Source organism: Macrosteles quadrilineatus, unplaced genomic scaffold (genome assembly GCF_028750875.1).
Source record: "Macrosteles quadrilineatus isolate MER2022 unplaced genomic scaffold, UCM_ALF_1.0 Scaffold_4__1_contigs__length_99947679, whole genome shotgun sequence".
Classification (NCBI taxonomy): domain Eukaryota; kingdom Metazoa; phylum Arthropoda; class Insecta; order Hemiptera; family Cicadellidae; genus Macrosteles; species Macrosteles quadrilineatus.
In genome coordinates, this window is record NW_026542597.1 from 72,110,833 (window position 1) to 72,124,531 (window position 13,699).

Genomic DNA, 13,699 nt, shown 5'->3' on the forward strand with positions numbered 1-13,699 from the left:
TGAAAGTTTCAATTTTTAATATAACAGCTGTGGCCTTTTTTTAGCAAAGAAAACAAAACAGCTCACACTGAAGTACTGAAGTTCACTGACTCCTGTGGAGAACAACAAGCGACTGGCCGATTTTTTAGTCGACCGTGTGCGCGGACTGATAACAACCTGTACGTTACAGATTTTCGGGCGACAATCGCCTCGCCTACGAATCTGTGGCAAAACCCAGATTTTAAAATCGGCGCAATTCTCGATCGCCTGTGTGCGCGCTTCCATTCAAATACATTATGCACAGATCGGCCGATGAAATAGTCGCCTCAAAATAATCGCTCGTGTGCGCCTAGCCTAAGGCACAGCTGCAAAATCTTCACAAAAAATAAATTATGCCAAAATGTCCATTACCTTACTAAATATTTTGGTGCATACTATGAATGTGCCACAAACTATTATTTACTCTGATAAAACAGAGGACGTCTACGTTTAACTTTTTTTAACATCCAATCACATTAAAACTATAAATCCACCTCTTCTATATCCGTTAGGTATTTACAGACTAGGTACTTCGACACTGGTTAGGAGTTGTAGGAATCTAACCTAACCGTTGTACAGGACGGCTACAGTTAACCTACGGTAAAATCCTCTTCACACGTTCATCTCCTGCTCCTCATGTCGGCCGATGTTGGTGTAATGAACTTTGTGAGAGAGGGCGTCCACCAAAGGCCGCATCTGTTTCTCAATCGGATGCCAGTTGGTGTAGGCCAGCAGCCCGAGGGTTGCGCACAGGGCGACCAGTAGAAATAGCTCCGTTCCGGTGTGAGAGGATGGCGCGGCCGGCACCTGGGAGGCCAATAATGCTGGACAGCCATCAGATGGGTGGAGCTCATGACAGTGGAGAATGTTTTTGTTGCGGACAACAACCTGGTGAAATAGAAGAAGTGAGGGAGATATTAGGCTAGCTGGTTTTAATCTAAGAGTAAAACCTCTGATTTGAAGGTGGACATTTCTGTAACTGACTAAACTATTATCTGATCTGTACTGCGATATAAAATATAAAGTCAGTCTGAATAGCTGAGAGATGTGAGTGGCAATGGTGTTTGTCAGAAAAAAGTGAAGTACTGTTTTGACGAGTTAGTCAGTGGTGTTTACATAATGGGTTAATGGTTACCGTAGTTGTAGAAAAATATTCTGAACCCGCAGTGTCTGGCTTGTCACTAGAAGATGAGATTTTTGACTGAACTTGACAGATTTTCTAATTGTTTAACACGTTTGCTACCGAGCGTTGCATATATGCGTCATTGCCCCGGACCGAGGTATACAATTTAATCTTACACATAGACCAGTGTCACTTGGTGAAACACCTGTGAAACAGCAATCGTTTGCATTATAGGCTGCAATTGTGTTTTTTTTTTAACTTAAACTTAAACTTTTTTAACAATATATTCTTGCTTTTTTATATTTTTGATAACCTTTTGTAATGTCGCATATTTTCGACAACCGGTCAAAGAAAATACCTAGTTAAAAATTATTATATTTTTCTTGAAATAGCCCAAACGCCGAAGTTCATTTTTGTTTAACTTATGTTTTTAGGTACAAGTTAGTAAAAAAACAGATTTTTCAAGAACAGTTTATACAGTAATTGAGCAAATATAAAAGCTACATACGATAATGCAGCATACATTCAAAACAAAAAACGTTATCTAAGTTTTGAGATTCATTGTTGACAAATCACTACTGTATACCAAATAGTTTGTCAATTCCTCATATCTGCATACTTCTCCAGTGGCGTGCCCAGGATTTTGCTGGGATTAATTTAGTCTTTAATTTTTATTTTTTGTCATGAAAATGTTTTTAGAGTACAGGTAGTAAGGCATTTAAAACAAACTTTCCTTTTTTTAGAGACAATAAACAAATATGTTTTGTTTTTTCAACTTAGAATAAACAATTTTATCTGCCCTTACGATAAGTTATATAAATTAATATACTGTATACTATATATAAATTGTAACTGTACATAATATATCCGTTTACAGTAGTTTTGTTACGCTAAAAATGGAAATGGACTAAGTTCAATAACACTTTTATGTTTGTGTCATTGAATTTATTTTAATATCATACTAAATATTTTTTAAATATATTTTGGTAATTTAATATTAATATATTTTTAACGTAGTCACACCCCTGTACATTTCTGATACAGTAGAATCTCGATAGTTCGACACTTTGTGGACTTAAGGGATGTCGAAATGTCGAACTATAGGAAGTAAATGGAGTTTAATATACAGGAAAGTAAAAACACAAGTCTTATATATAAATCACCAAAAGTTATTAAATAGGTACTAAAAAGCCTAAAAATTTCACTGTTCATTAGTTAAATCTCAAGTCAACAATACATGACAATTTAACACGTTCGCTGCTGACCGCTAGATGCCGGGACGGCGCCAGGAGCTGAACTAACGCTCGCCGCTGCGTAAACATTGCTGCCGATACACTGAATTACAGTAAAAACAACAGTAGCTATATTGGATGGCAATGTTCTGCAATAAAACTGGCTTTGGACATAGTACTAAGTGATTCTGATAGGTAGCAGCACTACCCAGGTTGCAGTCGGTAAAGTACTGTCGCTATCTAGCAGGAAAGAGGTGGGACAAAGCCTTGTTCTAAACGACCCTGGTGGTGATTTTGGGAAACAATATTTTTTATTGTCAGAAAAGTACGTCACCACGAGCTGCAAATAAATAATAGGACGCTCGTGACAAGCTGGCTGATCCATGGTAACGTTAAACAACAATGAACGGCGACGTTCCGGTACGTTCCTAGCTCCTGGGGCCGTGGCCCGTTTGACGTTCCGGAACGTCCGTAGCAGCGAACGTGTTAATGTTCAAGTCAGCTTACATCACAATAGTAACCATTAAATATCACTTGACAAAATAGCTCAGCCAGTGTTAAACTTCAACACTACAACGAGTGTCGAACTATTGAAGGTTTACTGTATCCGACATCTCAGTCAAGTTGAAAACAGTGTGTAAATTAATTTTCGATAAACAAACAAAATTTAACTCAAATAGCGTTGACAATAGAGACTTAACTGATTTTTAAATGGATTTGTTGTACAACACTTCTTTGTTATTTTCTTCATGTTTATCTGCCTTTGGAGTTTATTTTTTTAAGAGAACAATCCAAACAGACAGCATCATTGATAGCCCAATTACAAATGGCATCTAGGACTGAAAACGATCTAGCTTGGGATCGAACCAGCGACCTTCAGATTTGAAAGCGAGCACTATAACCACTCGGCTACCCAGACTAAGCTGTGGCCAGTTTAGGACAGATAATCAAGACCACTGTATTACTGTACCTTGGTTGCCTGCATCCATGCATAGAGGCTGCTACAGCCCCCAGTGAGGGAGTTGTCCGAGAGGTCGATGGTTAGGCCATGGTCCGTGTGAGTCTTGGTGTAGCTGTCTAGAGCCGAGCGATCGTCCGGAGCCAGCTGTCGGATGTTGTTGTACTCCAGGTCCAGGAACCTCAGGTGGGGGAGACAGTCAATGTCAAAGTGTAAACCCGTCAAGTGGTTTTGACCTGGAAAAACAATCATCTCCATCAAACAGAGAAAAAATATGTCTAGTGTTAAGCCCCACAAATCCTAAACAATTTTGCAAAATTAATTTGTATACTTCAAAACACTATAGAGGATGAGCCTTGTCCCTACAGCCCTATATAAATACCAAGTTCTGTTTTGAGTGATTAGCATATGCAGTACAGTAGAACCCCTGTTAACCGAATTTGGGTTAATCGAAATGGTTCTATAAAATAATATAGGAATATAGGGCTGTAAAATGCTTTAATAACTTCAGTTGTCTGGTTTAAAGTATTTTCTATCCCATTGGAACATTTTTGTAGCTGAAATAAAACACTGAATTATATAGACATTCTCTTAAATTCATTTTTCCTACATACTGTGGTGATGCATTGGCTATTTTAGCATATGATGGGTTAACCCAAAAATTCGTTATCCGAAACGGCTTTCCCCCCTTTATTTCGGTTAACAGGGGTTCTACTGTATCTATTACTTTTTAATACCATACAGTCAGTATAATATTCCTAATAGTTTGTTTGAGGCAGAATGACTATAAAACAGTGGATGCTCCATCGGTAAGAGCTTCTGGGATGAGAAAAAGGATTCTGAGGAGAAAACTTACAAAAATACACTTAATAAACAGTTTGAAACAAAAAGGTAGGCCTGCTGATGCTGCATTTGTTGCCCTGCCTTTTGTTTTGAAATGTTTGCCTCGTTTGTCCATGTGGCAAGGGGAATAGGGAGATGGTCGATGAAGCTTTAAAATCCTATATCAGTAACTGAGTATGAAACATATTTTCAACCGACAACCAATTGAATCCTAGTTTTATAACTAAGACGATTAGCCAAATAAATATATTTACTTAAAACATTAATTATTTTGGTTATAACCTACTAAGACAAAACAAAGATAAACAAACATAATAGCTCCTAACTTACCCAGATGAAGGTCTTGTAAGTTTGGTAGATCACAGAAGACTTTTGGGTCTTTGAACTGAGATATCTCGTTCTGCTCCAAATGCAGTTTGCGCAGAGAAGTGAGCTCACTGTTGATGAAAATGTCGTGCAGATCGGAGGCGAGATCTTCCGGATTGTTGTCCGCAAATGCATCCGTCAAGTGGAGTTCAACCAAGTTCTCAAAATTGGAAAAAATGCTGAAAGTTGTTTAACAGATTAGAAAGTAACGCAACCATTACTAATTTTGGACTTGTTGTTTACTGTTCTGTTTTGTTTCATTAGTGTTCCATATTTTATTTATTGGCAGCAACCGTCTTTACATACAAGTTGTATAATTTCTAAAATGTAGGTTACAAATATAAATGAATATAAGTGAATAAAGATTCAACAGTTTACAGTGATTTTCAATTAAAAAGAAAGATAAGAGAAAGTTAACAAGAAATCAGGAAGGTGATGTGACATAAAAACAACAAAGCCATAACTTGATAATGCTAGTCAATGGATAATATTGACAAGCATAAATTTGAAAACATACAAAAACATTAATAATTCAGTAATAAAATCTGTAGGCTATAGGCATAGCTTACATTCAAATAATTTAAACAAATTGATTAGGCTTAATAAATAATATATTAGACCAGTATTTCCATCCATAGAGAAACTTGTACATGCATACTATGTTTTACATATTTATCTAGAAGTATTTCAACTATGACGCTACTGATTTCAACGCAATCTCAAGCGGAGGAGAAGGTAAGTTCTGTGGTAAGGTGGGAATCTTGAGAATTTTTAAGCATAATAATAATGGATGCCAATAATCATTAATTTTGTGACATTAACTAAAATACTGGTGAAACAAGCACCCATAAATCTATTGGCATAACAATGCAAACCGTAATCAAGCAAGGTAAATCAGCGAGCTGTACAACTTAGCAACACACAATGACATGTACAATATTTTAGCATTCTCACTACTTAAGCTTCTTTAATACCCTTTTGTAGCTTGCAAAGTTATTTTCAATATGAATTTAACATTAAATTTTTTTTAAATGATGAATTTATAGATTATAGCATATATTTAGAAGAAAATATAACTTACCACCACCAAAAGTAGATTTAGGCCTAGGTTTGAGTTAGTAAACGAGGAAATGTTAGTGATTTCCCGAATCTTGGGAGACTTCCTGATTTAGGATATAATTTCATTGTTTACCGTGGATGGTGATGGCTCGGTTCCTTTGAAGAGATTGATATTTGATTGTGGTTCAGGATCAGTCTCTCGACATTCGACACTCTGTGGTATGTTTTACCGCGGATGTCTTGAATGTTGTTGTTTGACATGTCCACTACTTTCAAATCCAAGAAACTGTTCATAGAACCAAACACATTCATTGGAAGCTCGTTGATGTTGTTGCCAGTGAAAATCAGAACCTGCAAACAAGATTACTGGATAATTGATATCTTGAATAAACAGCCAGTCTGAAATAGTTTCTATCTTTTAGTCGAGTGTGTCTTAAGCACTTATTGTGTTTTCACACAATAGTAAATTCTATTAAATAGAATAAATTAGACGTTTCCTACGCTAGTTTGTCTAGCATATCAAATTTCATCATTTAGGGTAGTTTTACAAATTAGCTCTATGAATCGCATTAACACCGCAGCGAGGCACCTTTCCGCTAGCATCATTTTTGTGAACAGAATGACACCATTTACAGCTCCCTAGCTAGCTGATATGCAGCCTACACTTGGCTGTTCCTTTAAAAAAAAAATAATAAATCTCACGGTGTGTGAGCTTAGGTCAGTGATACATTTTTGACGATAAGAAACTCATATATGATGCTGACATTCATTGCCAGATGACTGAAGTTTATGGCCGCAATGCTTAGTCAGAACGTAGGCCTAACAAAGCTACACAGATCATCTCACGTCACTCTACATTCACGCTTCACTTATACTTGGGAAAATATACGCACCTAGGTGGCGCCACATCTGAATGAATTATTTGATCTATATATATAAAATCCAATGTATGAATGTTTGTTTGTTTGTCCTTTATGGACTCAGAATCTGCTTCACAGATTGTAATGAAACTTTCAGGCATTATTAAGCATTATTCGAGGATGGTTTGTGTGAAGTTTGGTGCAGATCCGTCAAAAGGGCTCCGTCCCAGTGGCTCTGGAGTTTCCCATGTTAACCTTATGATTACTCATATTTAAATGGAATTAAAGAATCTTAACAGCTGGTTCAACTGAACAATTTGATTCTGTGATGTTCAATAGCATTAAACAGTTAATAGGTTTACCAACAGGGCGCAGCAATATTTTTTAAAATTTGTAATAACATCTAATTTGCAACCAAAAGGTGAGTGAGCGTAGCGAACAAACTTCAATCTGGAGGCGAGTTAGCGTAGCGAACGAGCTAACCTGAAGGCAAGTGAGCGCAGCAAACGAGCTCCAACCTAAAGGTGAGTGAGCGTAGCGAACGAACTTCAACCAGGACGTGATTGAGCCATGCGAACGAGCTCATCTTGAAAATGAACGAGCATTTGACATAAAACCACATTAGGACAGGACGACGTCTGTCGGGCCAGCTAGTAGTTGATAAAATGATAGTGTATCAAATTATGCAATTATTGTTGTTGCAAATGTGGAATGGGCTGGGGAGTTTTAAATTGGCCGTGAAAATATTTATTTCAGAATGAATTTTGTTTTTGGTGGGTTTTCAGACTACTCAAAGTAGCCCATAAGAGAAAAAGATTTTTCACAGCCATTTTTACACTCCTAATTAACCCATTTTCACACTTTACTCTCATTCATTGCATTAGGGCCATAAATTTTTGCCATCTGGCGATGAATGTCGGCATAGAATATGTTTCTTGTAATCAAAAAAGTATCACTGACCTTACGTCTCACCCAGCAGGAGATTTAATGGTTTTAAAAACACACAGCAAACTGTACACATCAGCTACTATAGAGCTGCAAATAGTGTTACGGTTCACAGATTATGCAAGCAAGCAGGGATGAGCCTCGTTTCGGCGTACACACATACTGCAGAGATATAGGCAATAACAACCCTTACTATCCTAGTACTAATCTAAACTTTTGTCTGGATTTTACAGAAAATAGCGTGTTAAAGGCTTGGATCACAATCCAACCAATGATTTGGTGCAAAGCTACTGTAAATTTTCATTCAGTCTATACAATCACCAGTGTACCTGTTAGCAGATCAGATAACCTTAAACATAAATGGACAAGAATCACTTAGCCTAATATTACCCATGCTAAAAATATAATATCGCTATTGATTTCTTGGCTGAAGAAAAACGTTCCTGGGAACAAATGAAAAAGGGAAAAAAGTGAATCTAATCCTATAAACATCCATAATAATTACAAACTGTCTTCTAATACTCACTTGTGTTTTTGAAGGTAGATTCTGTAATACTGATGCATTTTGAAAATTTGTGTTGGTACAATTCACTACAAACTGTCTTTTACCCATGTAGTCAATATCACCACATAAACATTTTGATGTAAAAGAATCATTACATGGGACAACCAAAGATTTTACTGGCAGGATGACAGAGACATAGAGGAAAATACTGAAAATTGGCCAGTCCATCATCTGTAAAATATTATAAATACAGTACCGTACTTTATCAATTGTAGGTACACTTCCGTATCTGTTGTAAAAAAAACCGAATAAGTTAAACAATTATTCGATATATCGATCGAGATTTTCATTCGGTTGTTTTTGACAACAGATACGGAAGTCTACTTGAGTCTCCGTTCAACGTGATGGATACATTCTGCGTGATCGCTTTGCTGAATGAATCCAAGTAACTTAAGTTATAGCAGAGAATATGATCAAGTGACAGGGGTAAGGAGATAGGCAACTTTTCTCAGCATGTAGCTGATCAAAATATATTTTGTGTCACTGAATTACATATAGGTTAAGTTTAGGCCTATGCGGAACCATATCAGGATCACCTAAAATAGGGACTACCTGTATAAATCTAGGATTAGACTCAATGGAAAAATCAAGTTGGCCTAAGTGAGGCTACTTACAAGCACATCTATAGTTTTGAATTTAAATGGGTGAGCAAAATCTCATTTTCACAAGAAATAAGATATTTAACTATGAAAATCAAACAATGAATCTAAGTAAAGTAAGCTTGTTATTAACTCAGTTGAACTAATCATTAATGGGAGTTATTAGTTGAACTAAAAAGTTCTCACTTCTCAAATTATCTTCGATCACTACACCAGTAAATATTGATTAGTAGGCCTAATAATAAATAGGTCAAACCTAATAAAACCAACGATTATTCCCTAGGCTCTAATAGAACCAACAATCATAAACTAAGCATTCCCTGACTAATGATTTTTTTAAGTAGGTCAGTATCTTAGTGTTCTATGTAGCTTAAACACTGTCATAAACTCTTTTCTGAATCGTTTGTAGTCCTTTGTCATGAGATATTGTAGCTGACTTAAAACTCTATCTAAAAGACAAGATATAAAACCTAAAACTTTTTTTATCAGGCCGAACCCCTAAGGCCTAAGTTTAAGTTATTCATTGCTTTGTCTAATTGTAACTTTTATAACTTCTAACCTCAAAAAATGAAATAGGCCTAATAATAACTTTTTAATTAAAAAAATCTGCAGTGACCAAGAATGGGATATTATATCTTAAGTTTTTAATCTATTAATACTAACCAAATAAATATTATACTCTAATAATTACTGGCTGATGACTAACAGACTAACCCCCACCCAAATAAAAATAAACAATTACACCAACACCAACACCTACTTATGACAATAAGAAAAAGAAACAAAACATTACAACACGAACACAACAACAGGTGTGCGGTGATGTGCCCTGAAGAATGCAGGAGTAAAAGCAGACAACAAAATAAAACTTCAAGTAAAGACCGAAAGCAATGATCATGAAATGAAGATTTCGTGGCTTTTTCGTAGTTTGGCCCTTTGATTAAATTTTACGTGTGTAGCAATTTTTACCAAAATAAAAACTATAATAAAAGCTTATCATAGATCATACATTTTACATTTAAACTGAAATATGTATGCAAACTTTGCATACATATTTCAGTTTGAATGTAAAATGCAAAGAGACATTATAATAATGTAGATCTATTTTAAATAATGTATACACAAAATGTGTGTAGCCATTTTTAATTTACTCAACTTTTTATTTAATAAACTATATATTTCTTAGGTGAAGTGCATAATTTAAGAACCAAAAGGGATACATGGTGTCATGGACTAACACCTAAGGGAGTATGTTTTATCTATGTTAACACGCACTAAAACTTCTTAGAGCCACAACAGAGAACCAAGCCATTAATTCCTGAACAGTATGTCTTGCATCCTAACGGATCACGGAACTACCGTAATACAATTTCTTCGTTTTAGCGAATTTCTCATATAGGGAATAAGCTATTGGTTATTTGTATTTGAAACGTTTTACTATTTTACTATTTTGTTATTAGTGGTCCGATTTTGGTTTTCTTTATGTCAATTGTTATGTTTCATCAAGACCTGTAAAATCATATCAAACTCGATTATACTTGCCATTTGATAATTTTGGGCTACCCCCTACCCACGCTACCCCTAAGGGCACAATTTTTAAAGCCTCGGGACCATAGTTTTGGGACCTTAATGGTATTGACAGTAACCTGGTCTTACATTGTTCAAGTTTTGTTGTATCCCCATTACATCTTTAGACATATATAATAAGGATCACGAACTTCACAGAAAACTGTAATTCGTAACCACACATAATTAACTGCATACCTGAATGAAAGGTCTCGATAAGAAACTTTCCCTAGATATCAGGGCTTCGATAAACCCTTTCATAAAGACACGGACGTCAATCAAAGTGTTTTGTATATATATTTTTCCAGAGAACCACGTGTTATTTTTAAAATGCCACAAAATAAAAAAAATATGTTGGTGAGACCCAAAATTCAAAATTCCCGGCCTTCAAACAATTTTAAACACGGCTGTGAACCATGTCACAAGCCCTGATGTGGTACAGTATTTGTAAAATTATGAGTAGTACAACTGAATTTGATAGCAAAGTTACAAACAAGGTCCATCCGATAGTTGGTTGATCAACTTGTGAAACTCACAATGTCCAAAAGAATACATTGGCCAGACTTCAAACTCTTTAAGAGTTCGAATGACAGGACAGGCCATCGTTTTGATGTGGTACATGAAGACAAAATAATACCAATCTTTAATCATGCCGCTCACCACAACCAACATTTTGAAGGCTGCTATACCCTTAAAGCTCTTCACAATTAGTAAAACCACATCAAAACCCTAAATGCAACCATCTGGTCTTAAGAAATTCTGAATTGGCTCACCAGTTGGTACTGAAAACAATGTTCCTCTCTGGTTTAAATTTAAGTTAGTAAAAAAGTGATTCAACTCAGCTGAATTTTAATTTTCTTTTCCTTAGGCTGATTTGGTTTGTCTTTGATCTGTACTCAAATATTTACAATTTACTGCATAATGAGGTGGGTGAGTTTATTTTTTCCAATATTGTTCATGTCTGGTAAAATGCTGTCTTCTACATCCGTCAAGATTTATGAGGTGTAAATTCTGGGTTGTTGCTACCAATGACCTGGGGCCCATTTCATAATATAGTACAAACTAATATTATTAGTAAATCAGCTGATCAAATCTAATGGAAGTTACAAGTTGTAACTTGTAGTTGATTATGAAATGGGCCCCTGATGTGGTTATTCACTGCTGCAAACCTTTGAGCATCATCTTGCGTAATTGGTACATCAAAATGTTTGAGAACAGAATTGTGATGAAAGTAGGTCTTGTTTTAATAACGTGAGATAACTTATACTCTCTCCAAGCTTTCATGAATAGAATTTAATTTGTTGTCCAAATACTTATTTGTTCCTCCCATAATAACAAGTGGATTCTGTGTTTCAAAGACTGAGGATTTAATTATTGGAAGAGTAGTCTCACATTAGGTCTGACATATCCAAAGGCCTTTATCCTGTTGTTGCTTAAAACTTTCAATTTTTGCTTGCACATTTCTTCCTTGGCTGTCCGAGCAAAAAGTTATACTGAGTGTATTATTTTGACCATCGAGTGAGTTATTTATTTTTCTTAGTACGTAATTTTCTTTTACAGCATTACTTTTTGTGGATTGGTTAATTGGAGATTCTTTTACATCTTCTACAACATGACGCAAATGTTCATACTTATTTGACAGGGCTAGGATGTTATTTGTTGACTGTTGTTGTTTAGAAGCAGCTAAACCACTTCTCATAGTAACAGAAACCCATCCACATTGGTTACTATCATTTTCATTCGCATTTTTGTTGCTCTGGTAGGTCGAGTTTACATTAGTGCAACTGACTGATGACGAACGTTTGTTGACATCAATGACTTTATGTGTTGTGCTATGACTTATTATTGGCTTAAACATCATTGAAGCGATTGTCAGTCTCCATTGATCATGAGACACATTCTGTACGATTGGTTGAATGATAAGTTCTGTGAATATCTGCATGTAAATACCACAGTCGTGGGTATTTAATTGTCTTGGTATTATCACATCACATATTTCTATTTCTTCTGTGTATGTATATAATTGTATGATCCTACTGAGTCCAGGTACAAAACCTTTTTTTCTCCTGTGAGCTTTTTTTATCCTCATCAATAAGCAATAAGCTCCAATGGGAGCTACAACCGCCTGGTTTATCTACAGCTGGAGAGTCATTCACTGGTATAAAAATGTGTGTGCTTGTTTCCATACTTAAGTTTTCCAGGGTAAAATCAAAATTTTGCAGGCATTTGATTGCTTGAGCAATCGCTAGATTCATAAGCACGATTGTTTGATTAGTTACGTTACTCAATAACAGATCAAAATATTTTTTCACCAAACCATTATGTTTTTAGCTGTTTTACATACGTTTATTGGTGGCTGAAAGTTACGTTTTGCTGCCCATGCCAGCTGTCATCGTTATTTTGTGACCGAGCAGGTTTTTACATCCCTAGGGCCGCAAAATCTGCTGCCCGCTTAAGACAAGTATCAAGTATCTAGTAAGTATTGCCATGCACGTAGGCCTACGTTGTAGCGGGTTTGAATAGGTAATACTGTGCATCTCATACACAGGTGAATACAAAGTCAAGACATCTCATGCAGCCTTGGCAGGAATTTCCATTTTATAATTTTGAAAATGTTGAGTGTCCTCCAAAAATGGTTCCTGTAAACATGGTTTCTTCTTTATGTTTTTGTAAATGTAAACACTTCAAAATGAGTTGTCACTTGAAGGGGGTGTACATTATTTATTAACTTTGAGCTGCCCCAAAATTCCCCAATTTTGGGGGACACTAAATTTTTTTTTAAATCATAAGTATGCACGGCCACCAAAAGGATATCTCAGTTTACTTACATTCCCTACCCTTTTCATCACACTGTAGAGTATTAATAAATGGGAACATCTCCATAAAATTACAAACATAACCTAATAACCTAGCCAGCCCCAACAAACCGTGGCCTAGAGCCAGTACGTGCGTCGCGGCGGTTCGGCGGTTTTGGCGGGCCTACGTGAGCCGCCTCACACAGTACAGTATTGATGAATGGGAGGCGCAGGAGTGTGCGCGGCGGTGCGGCGCCGGCGTCAAGACGTCACCGTGTACTCAGTGTTGGCCGGGACATGGTCGCCGCGATACATACACACGAGACATGCATCGCAATGGACGCCACCATGCCCATGGTAAGTGACAATCAGCTGATCACATTGTCAGAAACAGATGACATCACCTGTCAATCACAGCTGGCGGCATTGTTGGTTGACCACGTGTGTGGTTTTATAATCGACGTGGAGTAAACATACGATTGTTGAAGTAAGGGGTTGTTAGGGTGTTGATGGTATTTAAATTTTCTGACATGTTTTTAATATATTCAAAAAAATCAGCGACTTAAAGGTTTGTAAATGATAAAGTATAACACCTAGTGTCATCAATATTGAAGGAGTAAAGGATGCATTTAAGGACACTTTGTTTAAAAGATTCATATTGATTATTAACAATTTTTTATACAGTGGATATGTTTTTAAATATTTTTATTTAACTGTAAAATGTACCAGATTATAAATTTATCAATTTGAGATCGTGCATAAACATGACT

The 13,699-nt window shown here is 36.2% G+C and overlaps 1 protein-coding gene across 3 annotated transcripts; it reads right to left on the reverse strand.

The window, feature by feature from the left end:
- Nucleotides 1-31: 31 nt before the first annotated feature.
- On the reverse strand, nucleotides 32-9,330 carry LOC128992199 (toll-like receptor 3). Of its 3 annotated transcripts, none has more exons than XM_054415665.1 (6): nucleotides 9,289-9,298; nucleotides 7,931-8,140; nucleotides 5,733-5,950; nucleotides 4,505-4,719; nucleotides 3,344-3,567; nucleotides 32-906 (listed from the first exon to the last, which is right to left on the reverse strand). In XM_054415665.1, the coding sequence occupies exons 2-6, from the start codon at nucleotides 8,138-8,140 to the stop codon at nucleotides 631-633; spliced, it is 1,143 nt and encodes a 380-aa protein (XP_054271640.1). In that variant the 5' UTR covers nucleotides 9,289-9,298; the 3' UTR covers nucleotides 32-630. The 3 variants fall into 3 exon arrangements, with proteins under 3 accessions (XP_054271640.1, XP_054271639.1, XP_054271638.1); XM_054415664.1 differs by having other exon boundaries at nucleotides 9,275-9,293; XM_054415663.1 differs by having other exon boundaries at nucleotides 33-906; nucleotides 9,232-9,330.
- Between the last annotated feature and the right edge of the window lie 4,369 nt (nucleotides 9,331-13,699).

Coding starts and splice junctions, on each gene's coding strand:
- LOC128992199 (XM_054415665.1), bottom strand. CDS start 8,140: ATGATGGACTGGCCAATTTTCAGTATTTTCCTCTATGTCTCTGTCATC. Junction 3,568..4,504: donor CTTACAAGACCTTCATCTGG/GTAAGTTAGGAG, acceptor TTGTTTTTCCAG/GTCAAAACCACTTGACGGGT. Junction 907..3,343: donor CATGGATGCAGGCAACCAAG/GTACAGTAATAC, acceptor CTATTTCACCAG/GTTGTTGTCCGCAACAAAAA.